The sequence below is a fragment of the Haliaeetus leucocephalus genome, unplaced genomic scaffold, assembly GCF_000737465.1.
Source record: "Haliaeetus leucocephalus isolate CR32 unplaced genomic scaffold, Haliaeetus_leucocephalus-4.0 Scaffold41, whole genome shotgun sequence".
Lineage (NCBI taxonomy): Eukaryota > Metazoa > Chordata > Aves > Accipitriformes > Accipitridae > Haliaeetus > Haliaeetus leucocephalus.
Genome location: NW_010972477.1, coordinates 3,108,749 through 3,128,885, shown reverse-complemented (window position 1 = coordinate 3,128,885; position 20,137 = coordinate 3,108,749). Strand labels below are relative to the sequence as shown.

Genomic DNA, 20,137 nt, shown 5'->3' with positions numbered 1-20,137 from the left:
CGGGCCGGCCCCGAACGCAAGCTGAAAGCCGAACGGCCCGGTGTGGTGAGGGAGCTGTGTGCGAGGCCCGGACAGGTCATCGCGCCCGGGTGAGTGCGGGGCGCCGGGTCTGGCGCTTCTCCTTAGGGGGGGGGGGGGTGTCCCCGTTCCCCCCCGGCCGACCCTACGGGCCCTGCTTGCGGCCGCTGTGGGCCGGTTTCTGCCCCGGGAGCCTTGTGCCGTCCCTTCGCGGGTGGTAAAGCCGCGGCCGTGCCTGGGGGGTCTGCGTCTCGCTGGCGTGGAGGGAAAGGGCCTTCCTCCGGAGCTGTGCGCTGGGCTGCCTGCGGGAAAGAGCCCCGCCAGGAGGAGGAGGAGGAGGAGGATGAAGCCTGAGCATCAAGGGAGGCGTCGAGGAGGAGGAAGAGGTCGCGCTCTAGTCCCCCGCTTCGGAGCCGAGCGCTTCGCCGTGAGCTCTGCCTCCGAGAGCCGGGCGTCCCCTTCGCGTGCTTCGGGGTTCTCTGAGAACTGCTCTTACTGGCAAAAAACCACTTGGAAGTACTTTTTTTTTTTTTTTTAGTTTAGCAGTCCGCTGTTAGGTTGGTGCAAAACTCGGGTAGCAGAGGGATCATTTCCTGCGTGATAGGAGGGATTCTAATGGGAATCAGCGCTGTGGCAAGACATTTTTAAATTACTAGATACTGTATGTATAATACTGGCAGCCTAAACGCTGTTAATACCGTAGACGTTTGAACATATAAGGCTTCGTAGACATAAACGAGGTGGTGTCGTTTGAACTTTCAGAAGAGCAAGCGATTAAATAAGAGAGGTTTTCCATAGTTTAACGATGGCTTTGTCTCGATAAGACTGGATGTCGGTCGACTTTCAAACTCTTAAGTGGCTAATAGTTAGGTAGGGCCTCTCAGATTTCTAGGTGAAATTGGGCTAACAGCTTGCTACCCTGGACTTCAAGCAGATTTTTTTTTTCTCAACAGGAAACCATTGAAACACTCTACTTCCTCTGTTTTATGACAGCAAGTTATTTTCTTTTATTGCAGTTCTCTTGATTTTTTTTCTTTGGGGGGCAGGGGTGGGTGCAGCCAGGCCTAAACTTTCTTGATTGAAAATCACCAGTACATGCAAAACATCTGTGTATGGGCGTGCTCTGTAAGGTTCAGGAAAAAACCAATCTGATTCTTTTTTTATCAGTCAGTAATATAAGGTGCTACAGAGGAGATGTAAGCTGTGTTTTTCTTCTTACAGAGAGTATTATTCTTTCTGAGATAAGACTGTGGCTTTCCTTTCGTGCCACATCAGCATTCTGCTATTGCATCTGGTGCAACATGGACAATCTTTTATATCTGATTTAGAACAAAGGTACCGTAAATGCTAGGTCAGACTAAAATCATCTTAAAAATACAGACTAAAATTTTAAAACACCATTTGCGTGATGAAACTCATCTTGATAGTGCTGAGTAGAAGGGGAGATAAAGTTATCTAGTTATCTTTTCATTATGTTAGCTAAGTACTTGGGAGGAAAACGAAAACAAAAAAGATTTTAAATTGTAAAAGTAATCAATTTAAAATATGCTGGGTCTGATGTAGCAGCATTTTCAGTCTAGCTTTGCTCAGTGTGAACTTTAGGACTTGAGTGCACCAATTTTTATACAATGCTTTTATTAGATTTGTCTGGTCTTGATTCACTCGGATTATAATTAGCAAGTCCTTGCTTTGAGACAATTAGAAAATAAATACTGTTCTTTGTTGTTCTTGGCTTCTAAAACATTTGTGTCTTATACTACTAGAAGTTAGTTCTTAATACTGACCATTGCTAGACATTATGCTTCTGGAATTCTCACTTTTCAGCCTGCGTTCTCTGTTGCATGCTGTAATGGTATTTACTGGGTGAATGTAAAAGAAAAGTTCAAGCGAAGAGGTGGAAGAAGCATGACCTAAGGGTAGTAGAGCTGGTCAGCAGTTGGAGACATATCTGCATTTCTTTGGTCACTTAAAAGGTGGGGGTGTTTTTTTGGTCAGCATTTAATCTCTTGCCTGTGGCTTCCCATTTTGTGGAATGGAAATAATAACATTTCACTGCCTATCAGCAATATTTAGATATATGTTAAGGTTGTGCAGTATTAAAATACAGGTGTGATAAAGGTAGGTGACATAGCTGAAATTTATTCAGCATCTCCAGAAGATACACTTTTTTTTTTTAATCCAAACTTTCCAGGGTGGTAGGTGCCATTTGCTGCCTTCAAAAAAGTGGATTTGGTCAGTTTAGCCCCGAATTATCTGTAAACCAAAGATATGTGCAAATATTTGTCAGGCACTTAAACACTGTTTCTATTCCAAATATTTTTCCTTTTCGTTAGAACATGAGAACATAAGTTAATGGAACCTTTTTATATGAGGATAAATAATGTGACTGGCTAATTTTTTTTTTCCATGTCAATTTAGTCATCATTATTTCTGAAAATAATGACATCTTTTAGCAAAAGTCTCTCCCTCTTAAGAAGACACATTCTAACTTGGGGTTATTTTTTCTTTTAGATCAGGCATGAGATGAAATCTTTTGGTACATGAAAGTAATTTTCCACATAGAAATAGTGCTTAATTTTCTTGTAGGTTGATTACCCACTTTTTGGTATTGGCAGTGGTGTAAATGGCTCACAGGGGAGAGGATGGGATGGGATGGAGGTGACAGCCCGAGGCAGGCAGGAGGTGGCTTCTGCTTAGACTAGCAGGGGTAGGCTTGTACCAAATGTCAAACCAGGACTCGAGAAAGGAAGGTGTTTGACCTGTTAGGACTGTAAACAGCAGGGATGACAGTAAGCAGTTAATGAAAGGTCTTTGATGTTAATGAAGCATAATTTCTATGGGTGGCAGGAGCAACAAATGTCAAAAACTGCTGCGCTGCTCTGTGTATTATTAATGCCAGTTGCCCATCAAGGTTAATCATTCCAAGGCTGCTACAGGTATGTCAGGATTCTGGGTTGGGTCAGTATTTTGTTGCATGTGAATATTTACATGAGTGTTTCTAATATGAAACGATTGTCCCCTTTCAGGCCCTGCTGATGGGATGGACTACTGAAAGTCTTTTATTTGGTTCACATTGGTGGAGTCTTCAAAAATATTTATTAGCTGTACATTTAAACTGTGTATCTTTGTGTTTTACTACATAGCTTTAATAGCTAAAACTTGTGTTCTTCTACAGAACGTAAAGTATATGAGTGTTGTAATAAAAATCTTTTTTAAACCTACCTGGATTTTAGTGAAGCAAAACTTGTATTTTCTCTTTTTGGAGAAGACAGCAGGAAAGAGGTGGGATTTTTTGTGGTGTTACTTGGCTTTTTTTTTTTTATCGGAAACTTGATTGTATCTTTAAAAAACATATCTTCCTTTGGCTATATAATGTCACAGAGCCTCGGGGCCTAGTTTACCACCCAAGAGGAGGACACTTAACCCTGGACCCCAATACCTTTCATCTTACAGTCTTCAAGGGGAATAAAATGCTGATGAACTACAGTTTATTTTGAAGTGATGACACTTGTAATAAACTACAGGAAAAACAATTTGCTGTTTCAGTTAGATACAAATGTTTCATAATATCCTGTCAAATATTTAATGAGCTTATTAGAGTCTACAAAAAAACCTTACTGCCAGACGCTGAGGATTGTTGAATAACACTTAACGATCCCAGCTTACTACACCTCTCGCCTAATTCCTTTTTACCCTTGGATTCATTCCATTATTTTTTTTATCGTAAGTTTTGGTATGCATCTTTCCGAGCTGCTTCCTGTGTGTCTTTTTCCACCACCACCCCCCCGCCTTGGTCACATCATATAGTGTGATACTAAGGAAGCCTCCTTTTTAATGCATCTGTCTTGCGTTTGGTTCAATTTGATATTGAAAAAGATCCAAGCTCTAAATGAGGGGTTTCCGTCCTTCATTGCCTTCTTTTTCTCCTCTTCCTAGTTCTCCAGCACCTAACAAGTTGGGAGCTCACACTATAGCTAATAGTGCTGAATGGTAGAGTACAAGATCTCCTTTCTTTATGTGACCATCTGTTTTCACAGAACTTGTAGGAGCTTCCTTATCTAAGAGAATCAAGCTGCTCAGTCAGGTTTGGTTGGAAACAGGCATCAGGCTCAGAAGTTGCCAGTAGTGTGGTTGTAGGAGCCTTGTGCCTGCAGTTCTCGGTGCGGCTTCCTTAGGCCATGGTTTCGTGATTCCTTTGGGCCAATGCAGGAGTTGGCTGGAAGGGATGCTCACGCTTTGGTGTGTCTCCAGCTTGCATTGAGCTGGGTGTTGGAAATCATGTAGCTAAAGATGGTTTGGTCTCTTTTTTTTTTTCTTTCTTTTTTTCCTTTCCATCCTTCCCACCCACTGTGAAACGGTCCGTACTGATCAATTCCCTCATGTTGCTCCAACAGGAGTGTAGTGCAGGGAAGGGGAGGGTGAGTTATCCTTTCAGCAGTAGCCTGTATTTAGGTCAGATCAAAGTGGTTGTGTAAATGCCAGTAGGGTCATTAGGGGGATAAATGACATGTTAACACCAGGAAATAACATTATTGAGGTTGTATATGTCCCATATGGCATTTTGTATGATAGTCTTCAGTAACACATTACTTCTATCCTTACAAAGTTTCTCTCAAACCAGGGGATTTTTTTGCTGTTGGAGTTCTTAGTATAAGTTGCTCATCTTACTTGAGCATGAGGACTTGGCCGCTGTATGTGAGTGTATGCAGAATCCCATGGGCCAGCAGACAGAGTGAGATAGCTCATGGAACTATTTGATGCATCCCGTTGTAGAACTACAAGCTGGTTATAGCTGTCTTTAAAAAAAAAATGTGTATGTTTGCAGATGTCTATGCTGGAAATTGATTTTGCTTTTACCCAAATTGTAATGGATTTTTATTTAATTGCTGTCTTGTTTCTTTACTGTATTTTTGAGCTTTACTTGAATACTAGAGTTGTTTAGAAAACCACGGTCTTTTTCAAAGGCACACGTGCATGTTATTTCTTCTCTGAAACTGCCACATGGTTTTCCTTAATTGTAAAACAAATAGCCTTCTGAGGAGAAAATGCATGGACAAAAATTCTGACTGGAGGACTGGAATGAGACCTTTAGTTTTGTGCTGCATGATACCTAGCCCTTTGAACTGGAAGGGATTGGAATAGTTTGAGGAAGGAAGAGAGAGGCAAGACTTTTGCTTTGAATTGTCTTGGAAGTTTCTATCTTGACCCAAGAGGCTTCTTTCCTTTGAGAAATCTTAGTAGTGCAACTTGCATGCCTGCCTAGACCTTTCCAATTTGATGACTGCGTGTTTGGTGTTAACTTAGGGGATGACCCTAGTAGGGATCCCAGCCATTCAGATTTCCAAAGTCAGTCTTACCCAGTGGAAGACCCCCCCCCTTAGGTAATCTGATAACCCAACATTTGAACTCGCTAAATAAAAACGAATATGGGGTGATGGTATTGCAAATTCTTAAACGTTACCAAAAGTATATAAAAATAGTCCCCAAAATAGTTGGGACTTCCTAGCCTGAAGGTTCAGTAAAAAGCTACCATCCTTTCATTTTGGGATCTCTTTTTGAGAATGGTAATAGACAATTCATTGCAAGTTGTCACTTATAAAATATTCTTATGAATATCTGTTTTGTGTAGTTAAATGTTAATTAAAAGTTAATATAAGGTCACCTAGCACATGTGGACAGTTGAATTTGCAGCAGTTCCCTTTTAAAATATATAGGGGAGTGTAAAATGACTTCCTGGAAAGCAGGTAGTATTGCATTACCGGTTACAGTTCAAGGATCTTGATTATACATTTTTGTCTAGGTTTTTTTTTGCTGAACCTAGACTTAACGGAATTGGAAATCTCACGCTTGGACTGTAGGGGAAGGATGGATACCGTCACTAACAGAAGAGACTTACTGGTCTTCAAAAGACTTCAGAAGATGGAAAGGTTCCTCTTTTTTGGTGTGGACAAAAAAGTGCTGCCATACGTAGTGTGTACTGTGAAACTCGGGTGAGAATTTCTCACCATATTTTGTCAGATGTTACAACAGTGCTCAACAACTGCGTGTTTTCCTTCAGAATCTATATCCCTACTCCTAATGAAGAAGTGCTTCTTGTCCAAAAGGATGAACCATTGTTTCCAGTCAGTAGAAACTACTGTTGGCCTCAGACTAGCCTGTTGATGAAAAGGAATTAGCCTGAGTGAAATACATATGCCGTTTGTGAGAGCACACTGTATCTTTTCTGATGTTTTCTGAAACACTGGTCCTATTGAAAAAAAGAAAGAAAAAAAGCACCAATGTAAAACCCGATTTTTGAAACAAAGAGCAAAGGTTTTGTGTTCTTTCCAGTGCAATGGGAAGGGAATTTTTCTTTAGTCATCTGATGGGACTGAAATGATTTAGATTAAGGTAACTGGGCTGATGCTGGATGATTTATACAAGATACCATTCAAGAGAACTATCTAAATCCAGAAGGACTTTTCTACTTTGTGCATTACTGTGTAAAAGGTGGCAGTATACCATGTAGATTACTTCTTACAGACATATCAATTTTTTTATAGTATGTCCTTTTTTATGGGAAGGATGGGATATTGCCAGGCCACTATTTCACTAATAATCTTAAAAAAAAAAAAAAAAGCCTTTCTACAAATGTTTTGAGAAAAACTGTAGAATAAGGCAGCAATTTAGACATTTGCTTTGTAGTGCTTTTGCATTGTAGTGCTTCCTAGTTTAAAAATTACATCTAAAACTTTGCAGCATTCAGCTGGTGTGTAAGGCAAAAGGTCTTGGTCCAAGCTTAGTGGAGTGAACTGCATGAATCCTTGCTCACAGGAGAGAGGGGGGGTGAGCAGTTGCAGCCAAAGAAGGCATTGCTGAACAAGAAGGGAACTTAATTCTGAACTTCCCAGGTAACTTTACAGCTATTCATAATAGTTCCCCTTTATATGCTGAGCCGCCTTCTAAACTGTTGTGCTTTGCTTTCAGAGCGTTTGTCGGGATTCTGGGCTCGTTTGGCGCTGTTGGGTGTCCCGACAGCATGTGACGCCACGTGGCTGTTGCTGGATGTGGAGCCGCTGCTCCTTGGTTTGAACGCTGCTGCTAACTTATGATGGTCTTGTTCTTAATTGCTTTTAAGGGTGTTAAGAGTTATTAAATTTTCCTGTATAAGTGTGTTTGTTTGGCTTATCAGCAAGTCCCAGAGGAAAACATATGCAGAAGGTAGTGTCAAGATAAGTTTTTTGGATTTTTTGTTTGCCACAGTATCCAAATAGGGAAAGGAGTGGAGGAAGCTGTTGGACTTGAGGATTCCGCATCCTGCGGTAAACCTTTTCCGATTTTATTTGTTGTTTGGAAGTAGCAGACAAAGGGACAGTGATTGCTTAAGTGTCTTGTTCTAACAGAGAAGTTGATGAAATGTTTGGAGAAGGTTTAATGTTCTCTATTAAAAGATGCAGCTTTCTAAGGCAGAGGGGGAGATCACAGGATCCTCCTGGATTTCTTAGGCACAGGAAGAAGCCAAAAATGCATATATAGCTTTGCCAGCTCTGCGTGCGTGTCAGACTGTCTCTTTCTCAGTCATCTTTCTCTGCTTTGGTGTCCGGACTGCTTTGGTGTTCATCTGTAGCTGTTTCTCTAGATGCGGGCCTGCAGATGCAGAAGGCAAACCAAGTCTGTTCAGGTAATCACAGGTGATCTTGGCTGGGGGTAGGAGGAATGCAGTGATAAGTTGGTCTGAGATGAGGGGAACTTATGTGCCTTTATCTGAAGGAGAGGTGGGGGATTTGAGAAGGTATACGCCTGAAAAGAACAAAAAGGAGTCAGAGATGGGATTAGTCCAAGACTGTTGTCACTTGGCCTTACAGCAGTTCAGCTGTGACTACTGTTCTTTAGTAACTGATGTGAAAGTTGAAGTGTGGTTTGAGAAAACTGCAGTTTTAGGTTAATTATTCTGTCAATTAGCAGGATGTACAGTCACCACTCTCCCACTTCAACTTTTTGGATAGATGCCAATTAGGTTGGCAGTGTTCATCATATATATGTGTATATATATGCCATGTATAGATTTGGATGACTTAGATTTTTGATCCTGCTGTCAGATGGATGTTGCTGAACCGAGGAACTCGTCTTGAAGTGTGTGTGTGTGCATGCTAAAAAGCTACACTTAGTGGTTTAGAAAATGGACCCTGGAATAAAGTATGCTTGTAAATATGTTTCCTTTGAAAGCTGCAAGTAGATTTTCTTAGGAGCTGTACCATGCCTCATTCTTCCCTTGCCAGCTTTTTTTGTGAGTGAAGTAGTTTCCTTTTTTTTTAAACCCATTTCACTTAACTGCTTTTGCCCCGTGATTCTTATACAAGCAGGTGCTGATGGCAGGGGATTCATGAAATGCTAAGAGAGGGGAAATCATGAAAAATAAAATACCTTCTTTAGTGTAACAATGAAAATCCTGGGTATTCATATTAAAACCACAGTTATGGCTCACTGTTTTTAAATTTTAATAGTTAATCTTTTACACCCTGCAGAATTCCTACTTTTCTAAGATGCGTTATGTGGTAGAAGGAAGCTGGCTATGATAAGTGTTATGTTTCCAGCTGTAACTGGCATTGATTAGACTATTGCTGTGATGTTTGTGTGTAGAATTTGTAAATACCTCTTAGAGATGCTGTCAGCAGTTTGAAGTCCCATGGGGCTCTTCCAGTAATGCTTCTATAGTTAGTGTAAAGTTCTGATGTTAAGTGTAGTCGAGGAGTCAAAGGACTTGTGTTCACTTTGATTGCTACTGCTTCAAGTGATAGTCATCTCTTCAGTTAAGAAAATGTAACGTGTGTGTGAACACAGAAGTTATTTTCCAGTTTTTCTGGCCGTGCGCTGTAGACGCAGTTCCTCAACTCTCAACTGGAGTTGTGCTGCATGCATTTGGGAAGTGCTGCGTGACTGCTAACACTGCAATCAGAGAGAGGTGGCAATAGAAACGCAAATGCATAAAACAGTAATGTCAATAGTTGACAATAATGATTGGGGGGGACAGACTGCAGAACCGTTTGCTGCTTCAGTGAATTACTGAGATGTGACAGCTTATTTTCTTCTGCTGTTGTTAGAAGTACTACTTAATACTAAAGAAACAAGTTAGAAAGACGTGAGCTCTTAACTCTGTACTTCTGAATTCATTCTGTATGAACTTCATTGTTTTGGGGGGGGTTCTGTAAAAGTATGGAGAACTATATTCTTACCTTTAAAAAAAAAAAAGTAGTTTTGAATTCTCCCAAATAATAAGATTTTAGTTAAAAATGTTCTAAATAAAATAAAGAAAGTTCTAAATCATCTTCAAAAGATTTACTAGATTTTATGTAAAAGGCACTGCAAACTCATCTGCTTTTTTTGGACCTTTTTATTGTACATTGTTAACTTTTAACAGTGGCTTTTTGAAACATGTAAGAAGCTGCCCATAGCGTTGTGCATAGAAGGTGGGAGAGGGTCACCTCCTTCCTTGTAATGCCAAACTCTTCTCCAGAAGTAAACAGAAATGCTTCTTAAAGGCTTGCAAATCATGGAAGTAGTCTTACTTTGTGCTTAAGGTATCTTTTGGATTATAAATAAAATCCAGAAGCTCTGGGCCTAAGTTTCGCTTGGCATTTGTAACCCACGTCTATCTAAACCTGAACAGATACCTTGCCTGAAGAGTAGAAGAAAAATGACTTTTCAGCTTTTCTTCTCTAAAATGTTTTGAAGTTCATGCACATTTTAACTCATAATTGTGAATAGTTTGTGCTTAACAGAAAAAAAAAAATCTCAAGGCCCATGATTTCCCCATTAGCTTTGGAGAGTTGAAATGATGCCTTGAGGTGTGAACTATGCTTTCTATGACCTACTGCTTGCATCAGTTGTTATTATATGGTTGTAATTACAAATGCGGCTTTACCCTGATGTCTGCATCATGCTAGGATAGGGTGTGGGTTTTGGAGGTTTTGTGTTTGGTTTTGGGGTTTTTATCAAAATGGCTGACTTGGTTGGGTGAGGCCTTTGGGGCTTACACGTATTTCAAATACAGCCTTCTCTGCTTGCTTGTCCTTGAGTGTAAGTCAAGTGGCTTCTGTAGAGGACTGATGAGACAAGTTTCTTGCAACATCTGGAAGAGGCTGTAGGCCATGGGTTGCCTGTAGCAGCAAGGGCCATCCGTACTTGTCATCCTTGGTATTTTTAATCAATTATTCAAGGACTCTCTCTGCTTCTTCACAGATATTGATGAGGGTTAAATAAATAAATAACTCCAATGGTTAAATATCTAAGGAATTACTTACTCTTACATGGTGATTTCAAGGTGATTAAGGCTTTGAAAAATCCTTGCTATGAAACTGGAGTCCTGTGTAACAGAGGCTGTGGTTTGATGTAAATTGGGCTTGAGGGCTCTTTGTAGTGGTTCTAAATGCTGCAGCCACATACCACAAAATGTTGTTCTGGTATAAGCCAACAAAAATGTCAAGTGTTTCACAAATTGAGTAAATTAAACTGTAGAAGCAGGCTTTAAGTTGAATCGGACTTAATCTGTCTGCCATTCTAGTCTTATGACAGCTAAAAGATTGTGTACTTGTACTTGTTCTAGATCAGTTGGTTGATTAAAAAATAGTTGGTATTAATAATCATTGATCTGAGATGTGTTCATTTGGTATTTTTACCCCTTGACAATTTGCCAGTAACACTCCCTTGAGCATGCTACAGAACCTGAGCGGTGGCTTTTGTTCACCTCTACACCAGAATCTCATTTTGCAGCATTAGTATTGTTTTATATCTTCTAATGCTAATTGCAGGGGCATATGGCATGAGATTGAGGACAGCGGCTTTAAGTGATCACAATGACAAATTGGGGTATGTGACTTTTGTGGTATTTGATATCTATTTATCCCAAACGCATCTGAGGAAATCCAGCAGTCTCTTGGCTTTTGACAGATACCCGCAAGATACAAGTGTAGGGCAGTATCTTTGTCTTGTGACTTTTGTCTACTTTCCCATTCACACATTTGGAAAATTGTATTTTCTATACCAGTGCATGGTTCCTTGAAACAGACTTTGTTAAGATAATAAATGATACTTATGTATCCATGGATGGAGATGTTCAAGCTAGTCTGGAACACATAGATAAGATAAATGCTAACAAAGTGGCCTCGTTACAATGTGGGGAGAAAATGTGACTTGTTGAAACTGCCTGTGTCCTCCCCCAGTCTTAGCCCTCTTTGTAAAAACATTTGCACCGTTGATCTTTTCCCATCTGTCATGGTTTAACCCCAGCCAGTAACTTCGGCAGTCGCTCACTCACTTCCCCCCCCCTACCCAGTGGGATAGGGGAGAGAACTGGGGGGGGAGGGGGAGGGGAGTAAAACTCGTGGGTTGAGATAAGAACAGTCTAATAGAACAGACAGGAAGACTAATAATGATAATAGTAACAATAATAAATTGACAATAATAATAAAAGGATTGGAATATACAAAACAAGTGATGCACAATGCAATTGCTCACCAGCTGCTGACCGATGCCCAGTTAGTCCCTGAGCAGTGATCCCCTCCACCCCCACTTCCCCCAGTTTATATACTAGACGTGACATCCCATGGTATGGAATACCCCTTTGGCCAGTTTGGGTCAGCTGTCCTGGCTGTGTCCCCTCCCAACTTCTTGTGCCCCTCCAGCCTTCTCGCTGGCTGGGCACGAGAAGCTGAAAAATCCTTGACTTGGTCTAAACACAACTCGGCAACGACTGAAAACATCAGTGTGTTATCAACATTCTTCTCATACGAAACCCAAAGCATAGCACTATATCAGCTACTAGGAAGAAAATTAACTCTGTTCCAGCTGAAACCAGGACAGTCCATCAGTCACCCTTGCTGGACTCCTCTATCAGCTGCTTTGACTCTATAAACTCAGCAGCAAACCTGGATGGGGCTGGTCAGCTCTTCTACCTCCAAGGTACTGAAATAGTCCTTTCTGGAGGTGCCAAAGGAAGGGCTGGGCTTTCAGAGGAAACATGAGGGTGGGGGCAAAAAGAAAGTAAGCCATTGCCTTTCTTTGGCAGCAAGCCGTTGGAGCAGTTACCTCTGGAAGTGGAGCCAAGCTGTAATAGAAGGCCACAGCTAATGTACACTCAAGTTAGACTACTTTTGAATAACGGAGATAACCTATCTGTTATCATGGTGTGCTGGGTACCCTTAAGGTACAGCTCTCTGTAGTTTTCTTCAGAAAAGCCATCTCATGGCCATTGTACTTGTGTGCTGCAGCTGGCTGACCCCCCCCAGCTGCAGGTAGGTGTTCTCCTCCATGGTAAGCTAGCTCAAGAAGTTCTTGCTCCTGTGACTCCTATAACTCCTGTGCTTGATGCCATCATTCTTTGGTGCTGGAACTGTTAGATCATGCTGAAAAAACAGATTTAAAAAATAATAAAACCTTTTTGTTCGTCATGGGTTGACTCCAGTGATCCGTTTAACTGGTTGCTACAACTGAGGAGTAGCAAATTGTAGCATAGATAAGAGAACTTTATGTGCTGGCTTTCCCGCTGTAATTAACCTACCGGGAACCACAGCCCTGGTTGTGCTTGATCCAAAGTTCTTACATTTGGAGTCAGCACTAATGACCAGGCCTTAGAATTAGCAAAGGCATTGACTTCCTCTGTTAATAAAAGCAAAATGCTCGTATTGGATTTCATGAAAGCTTTCTTTTTTTTTTTTTCTTTCCCATGCTGCTGATTAAAAGCAGATATTGTTAAAAGACTTGTTTTTGAAAACAGTCAAAATGTGGAATTGCTGGGAGAACAGTGACGGGCTTCTGGTCATCTGCATCCTGAGGCCGTTAGTAAATGTCTGTCCTTATCCATGATCATTGCAACAAAAATTAAATTTTGCGCTAGTGGCACACCTAGTGTCTCTGTTTCTTATTTACAAGCACATCTGGAAAGAATGTGAATAAGATCCTAGAGTGTGTTTCCTTATTTACTTGTTCAAGTTTCACTTAAATCCGATTGTATTTTGTTACTTAAAAGAAACCGTGTGGGCGGTTTGCTGTCCTGTTGCAGTCCTTTGGCTATCAGGGTGGGTATTGCGATGACCTACCCCCTCCACGGCCACCGCCCAAAGAACGTGTGCCTTTCACAGCTCGACGGCTCTTCCCCAGTGCCTGGCTCACTTGCACAGTTGTGACAGTTTGTAAAACTGGGAAAAGATTTGCATCTTTTGTGGCAGTTTTCCTTGGAAGATTATTGTTGAAGTAGCCGATGAGCTCTGCTTATCACCAAGTGGGTGCTGGAGAAGTTTGGGGAGAAAGAGGAAGATGCTGTTAATGCTCCCAGCAGTAGAATGCATTGTAATTCTTCAGATTCGGGGGTGAGGTGGGGGCGAATCTGTTTCTTCTCTCCAGAAATGGAGTAGGGAGTGGCTCTGCTCTTTAAGTGGGTTTCACTCATGACCCAGAGAAGAGCACAAGCAGAAACCTGAACCCCTATTTGGTATATGCAGCCATTTAAAAATAGACATGCACGCTTTGATTCAGCTTGCTCTTGTCTGATAATTGTCTTGGATCTTGGCCATTATACTTTGAAAATCCCTCATTTCAACAGTAAAAGGAGTGTTTCCAGTTCTGAAATGTACAAAAGTTTTACTTTGAGTTCCATGCTTGTTCTTCTACAGTATATTCCTTTTTAGTAATTAAAGCATATATGCTAAAATTGAAGTGAGTAACATATTTAAGTATGCTTAAACCTTAGTAGAGTTCAGGCCTTTCTGCAGCATTAAGTAGTATGTCAGTTGTTTGGGTTTTTCGCCTGGGAGAAGTCTGCTTAAGATTCCTATAGTTGTACTTAAAACTTGACCAGCTTGGTTGTATGGTGCTCAGAAGTCCGCTGGTGCTCTGGAGTTGTTCTTCTTGTCCTTTGGGTTAGATATTGTCACAGAGAATGGTATGACAGAGGGCCTGGTATCATGTACTTTTTATCTCCAGCAAGCATCATAAAATTAGGTGTTCTGGCCATATTTAAATGTGCAGGGGCAGAACCGACACTTAGCAGTGCTGTTTGGTATGTGCTAAGGTATAGAGGTGCTGTTTAGGAACAATATGGATGAATAATTTAGAACTCTAATTTTCTTGTATGAATCTCTGCTCTGTTAAAATCAAAAGGATGAGATGACGTGTACCTATACATGAATGGAAACTCTTGCATGTCCTAATTTGAATCATACCTCAGCCCAGGAGTATACCAGCTCCTCCTGTCACATTCCTGGAGTGTGACGTTACCTCAAATCCAAAGTAGAGAACGCCTGAAAATGTTTTGGCTTCTAAGCTGGCATCGAAAGACTTTTTTCCTGAACTGCCGAAAAACAGTTAAATTGGGGTAAAAGCTCAATCATTGTAAACTCTTGTGCACATTTCTGTAGCTTGTATCATGGGGTTTTTTTGGCCTTTTAGGTGTCTGTAATTTCAGATTAATACACTGAACACAGGTTGAAGATGAGCAATTCTGACGTGGTCCTTAGTGTGAGTTGGCAGCCTAAAAAGGAGCTTAGTGATGGATCAAGGTAAAAGACAGCAAGACAGACATATTGTCAAAGGGAGGGAAGAGAAGAAGAGTTAAATGAAATAATGCAAATGTAGCAGGATGAGAGGAGAACTAAATAATCAAAGAACAAATTGCCAATAGTGAAGGGCCACAAAAATAGCTTGTCTCTTGTGCAGTTCTTGTACAAAAACAAGACTGACTATTTATTATTTGTTTTCTGTGAAATACACACTGCATTTAAAAAAGGAGATCTACAATGCTTACACAGAAAGAGGAGGTGTAATTTCCAAGCAGATGATGACTGCCAGTCAGAAGGAAATAGATCTGTACTTTTGTAAACGGGAATACTGGTAGTATGATAGCTTGTGGAGACTTCTCTTTAAACCTGACCTGAATCTAGTTTTTACTCTCAAAGAGGAAAAAACCTTCCACATGGGCATCAACTGCAGTTTTGTTAGTAGAGTCGTCAGTCTTGTGGTCATTGAGAAACAAATGACACACCAGAAGTAAGCAGTTGCAGGTGTCATTTGGAAAGTGGATGAGAGGTTTGAGTGTGCAAAACAGTTTTCTTTCTGGTGCCGTCTGCTTATTGCAATGCAGACTTGAAGCCAAAGAGAAACACTACAACCAGTTTATGAAAGAGCTTGGATTTGGGGTTTTTTTAGCTGATTGACTTTTTTATTTTTCTAAAATATTAAGAGAGATGCTGCAGCTCATGGTCACAGGGCTGGGGAAATTTTGTAGTGGTTGAACTATATCTACTTATTAGAGTTTAAAAAAAAAAGCTTAGTCTGAAAGATCAACTTCTTCAACTGTATTGAAGAAAATGGAAGAAGTGTCTTGTCATGACTGTTCAAGTAATTGAGAGAAAATAAATGACAATACTTTCAAGACCCCGGATTTTGAGAACTGAATTTGAACAAAGGAGCACTTTAATTGGATCATTCAACTGAAAAGCAGACTTTGCCTTCTAAGCAGTTTGGAATAGTAAATGTCACACTTCTCTGCATTTCAAGCTCTACTTTCTGGTTTGTTTTGGCCATTGTTTGGAAGAAAGAATAAAATATCCTTTTGCATATCTTTATTTTAAAATATGGCAATCCAAGGCTTAAGGATCAAAAAATGAAATACTTTTCTGAGAAGACTGAAGCAACATGTGTTTCTGCCCTGACACAAGAAAATAATAAAATAAGATTAAAACGGTATAGAACTTGTCCCTCTGTAGGCGGCACTGGTGAGGCCGCACCTCGAGTACCATGTCCAGTTTTGGGCCCCTCACTACGGGAAAGACGTTGAGGTGCTGGAGCGTGTCCAGAGAAGGGCAGCCAAGTTGGTGAAGGGTCTGGAGCACAAGTCTTATGAGGAGCGGCTGAGGGAACTGGGGTTGTTCAGTCTGGAGAAAAGGAGGCTGAGGGGGGACCTGATCGCTCTCTACAACTGCCTGAAAGGAGGGTGTAGTGAGGTGGGTGCTGGTCTCTTCTCCCAAGTAACAAGTGATAGGACAAGAGGAAATGGCCTCAAGTTGCGCCAGGGGAGGTTTAGATGGGATATGAGGAAAAATTTCTTCACCAAAAGGGTTGTCAGGCATTGGAACAGGCTGCCCAGGGAAGTGGTTGAGTCACCATCCCTGGGGGTATTTAAAAGACGTGTAGATGTGGTGCTTGGGGACATGGTTTAGTGGTGGACTTGGCAGTGTTAGGTTTGTGGTTGGACTTGATGATCTTAAAGGTCTTTTCCAACCTATATGATTCTATGATTCTAAAGTTTCCATATTTGATTTTCATTACTGCATAGCTCAGTAGCATATTAATGGAGAGTTGTATCTAATTGAATGTAAACTGTTTCTGAACAAACAATGCTTGTTTTGTTAATACACTGAACTTCTTTGCTATGCTAAGGTTAGAAACTGACATCAGTATATGTTTTGGTGACTTTTAAAGGTGTGAAATTGAATAATTTGAATACTTAGTCGGTAGTCAGTATCTTTTTCCCCATGTTGTGGGAATGTATCTTAGGGGGCTGGCACTCAAATCATAACTGGAAATTATTCTTTGAACTCTTTTCAATCTGCAGTCATTCATCAAAGTGTCTGAAATCAGCCTGCAATAAATGGGATGCCTACTTCTTTTTCAGGGGTGTCTTGGTGAGACTGGAAGGATGCAGCCATCCTGTTGTGATGAAAGGCTTGTGTGCAGAATGTGGCCAGGACTTGACTCAGTAAGTATTCTCAGCTCTCTTTTCCAACTTCTCCTTGCTTGTGATTAGGGATCCAGGCTCTTCCTTCTGTCATTTACTTCTTTACTTCTCTGTTCTCAGTCTTAGTAGTTGTGAATCATACCTGTAAGGATATCTGTGAAGTTGTAGATACTAGTAGGGAGGGAGAATAGTATTAATACTGCCTAACATAAGTAGGTCTACTCAGAGTGCTACTATAAGGAAAGTTGAGAGGGAGTTTCCTCTAGAAGTTAAATTTCAGCATAAAGGCTCACATTTGCTTTAAAAAAAAAATATATCTATTGAGATTGACTCATGAAATTATTGTTTAAAGTTGAGTGGTCTGAATATATTAATTCTTGATCACATTATTAATAGTGTAATCATTTAATAAAGTGTATTTCTCTACTGAATAATTGCGGCTTGTAGGCAGGAATCTGTGTTCGTTGTGGATAAAACCAACATATGAAGAGGAAATAGGCAAGATCTGTGCTGCTGTTGCAAAGTGTCTTAATTTACTTTTGCTGTTTACACAAGGCACTTGTTTTGTTACCCTGAAATTTTCAGATATGTGCCCTCTTTCTCCTTATATGTCACTGTAGTCACAGATATATTATTTAGAATTATATTTCCTTTTAGCCATTACAGAGATTCATAACTAGGAATATGGGTGAATAAGATGCTATGAGGGTACTTGAATTACAGTCCATGTTACAAATTTATGACTTAATAACTGCGCACACTCTCTTTCTGTGGAGATAAATGTAGGGTAGCTTACTACCTTAAGTAGAAAATGTAAAGAGCATGCATACAGACATAAATTATCATCACAGTGTATCTGACTTTGCTTTCTATGTACTTATAACTGAGGCTGAGAGTTGTAAGGTGTGTCAACAGTGACTTAATAAACCTAAGAGTTTTATCTGTGCAGGTGTAAATAGCTGTGAGTAATACCAGTCTCATTTATGTGACCTTGCTTCATTTGTACTGTGTCTGAATGGAGCTAGCTTGTCTTCAGTGCTTTCAATTTGAGTCTTCCGTACTGTTTTCAATTTTTTTTGTGAAATATTCTGCTGTGGAACTGAAGGAATTTAAGCCTCTGGCCAAAAAGAAGGCAAATGCAAAAGATGACTGTATTTCTTTTTTGCTCTGCTTCATTGCTAATACAGTTTTGGTAAAGAGAATGTTTCTTAGGCATATCAAATTACTAATTCAACAGCTGTTTTCCAAAATGGACTGTATAGTAGCCTGGATTTTAGAAATTAATGTTGCATGCTCATTTCATTTGGAAGGAAGTACTTTGGTTTTATTTTAATTTACACTCATTATTAAGAATTATTTTGTGAACTTTATCGCATAAACCAGCACAAGTGGACTGAATATCAAAAATGTTATGCAATATGTAGCCCAGTTAATGGTTGGATATAACCTTTAATGAAAAGTTGACTGTTAATATTTTGTAAACAAGTATTATTTGGCAAAATAAAAAACCTAACAAAAAGCTAGGATAATACTGAATAGGGCTTTGCCTGCCCTGAATGAATACTTGATTTGAGGTTTGAATACAGTCACATCTAAATATTGCTATACTGCTATTATTTCACTAAAAATCTAAATAAATTCAGCGTATGTGGTGAATTCGGTTTTCTCAATTAATACTCCTCTACTTCAGATGTCTTCATTTATACAAAATGGCTTATACATCTGCAAGAATGTGTTAGGTCTGGTGAGCCTATATCAGAAGACAATTCAAAGCCATCAATGCTTTTCTTGCTTGAACAAAAGCAAGTACAGCCAGTTCACTGCCACCTTGTTGGGTGTTAGTGGTACATCCTTTCTGTTAAACAATTCTTATGCTCATTCAACAAATGGTCTGAAAGCAGGTCATCTTTTTTAAAGGCTCATTTAAAGTACCATTCAGTATTATATATAAGAAGTGTTCTGAACTCTGAAGCAAAGGATGCAAGATGCTAAAATGTGCATGTAAACTGTGTACCAAATGAAATCCATCTTTTGTTTCTGGGTATCAGTGCTTCCAAACACTATGGTACAGTAAAAGCATATCTGTCTGTGATTGTGTCTGCCTCAACACAGCTCAGTAATGTTTTTTTTCTCAAGAGCTTGCTTGTCATGAAGTGAAAACTGGGTGAAGTTTAACTCTGGTTGTAGATCTAATACCAAATTTTGTCCTTGGTAGAACAGGTACTTGGGAGAATTAAAAGATGTCCATGTGTCACAGAGGACAAAATTTGTACAGTAGTATTTTTAATGTTGGTGAACTGTGAATAATGTCTTTAAAATTAGATATCAGAGTTCACAATAAATTGATCTATGTAAGCTAGAAGCTAGCGATACTGATACTATGTGGGGTTACTTGGTCAGTTTTCAATGAATTTAATATTTGTGTGTGTACATACACACAGACACATTCTCTTGTATATATATTTGAGGATGGTACCTATTCTGTATGTATTAATGTTTATCTGTATATACCTCCATCTATATATCTTATGGGTATGTATACGAGTAAGGCTGTATGTGTGTATAGTATACACATAAATAAAATAAATACAGGCACACATATAGTACCTCATTCTGTTTGTGCTGAAGGGAAAAGCATGTATGGGGATTTTTTTGGATGCTTTTCTTGAAGCGGCAGCCACATGTAAGTCTCTGTTATGCATAAAGAATACCTTTGCCTGTCCTTTGCTTAAATTTATTTCATAGTCTGGCTTGGAGAAAAGTAGGTAATTGCATGCTGAGTGATTGCAAAAAAAGGAAACAAATACTTTTAAATTTGAATGGTTTAGTAGTTATCTATGCATTGATTGGCATTAGAAAACACTCATAAGCTGTCTGTTTCATCTTAGTGTCATTTTTCTTGAAATAATTATATGGAAGCACAACTAATTACAGTGACTTGCAAGGTTTTTATGTTGAGCTGCTTTGATCTCTTTCTCCATTTTGTTCAGTAACTTGCATTAACAAGAATTTGAATTAATGTATTAGTCAAAATAGCTCTTTTTAATCATAGTGTTTTGGTGGTGACTAGTTTGATACTACAGATTTTAGCGTGTTCAACTTTTCACTGAACTATTGCTCTCTTTTGATGCTTCTTTTCCCTGCATTGTTAGGATACGAAGCAAGAATGGAAAGCAGAATGTGCCATTATCCACAGCAACTGTGTCTATGGTTCACAGTGTCCCAGAACTGAAAGTTAGCTCTGAGGTAAGTACCATCATGCTTTCTTTATTCCTACGTTTCACTCTAGCTCCACAATTGAGAAGCTTAATTATAGGAGTTTCTTCAATGTTGTATATACTTCATACAGAAAGTTTGGCTTCCCTTTGAAGAGGAATTTGGTGTTGAACATCAGTAGCCCAGGGTTTTTGT

The 20,137-nt window shown here is 39.8% G+C and overlaps 1 protein-coding gene across 2 annotated transcripts in view; it reads left to right on the top strand.

The window, feature by feature from the left end:
* Nucleotides 1-20,137, top strand: part of CTDP1 (CTD (carboxy-terminal domain, RNA polymerase II, polypeptide A) phosphatase, subunit 1) — a 113,378-nt gene that overhangs the window by 237 nt on the left and 93,004 nt on the right. For both annotated transcript variants that reach the window (XM_010577027.1, XM_010577035.1), the window contains exons 1-3: nucleotides 1-89; nucleotides 16,664-16,747; nucleotides 19,879-19,972. The exon at nucleotides 1-89 is cut by the window's left edge and continues 237 nt beyond it. In XM_010577027.1, the coding sequence (XP_010575329.1) occupies nucleotides 1-89; nucleotides 16,664-16,747; nucleotides 19,879-19,972 (267 nt within the window). The remainder of the gene's footprint in view (nucleotides 90-16,663; nucleotides 16,748-19,878; nucleotides 19,973-20,137) is intronic.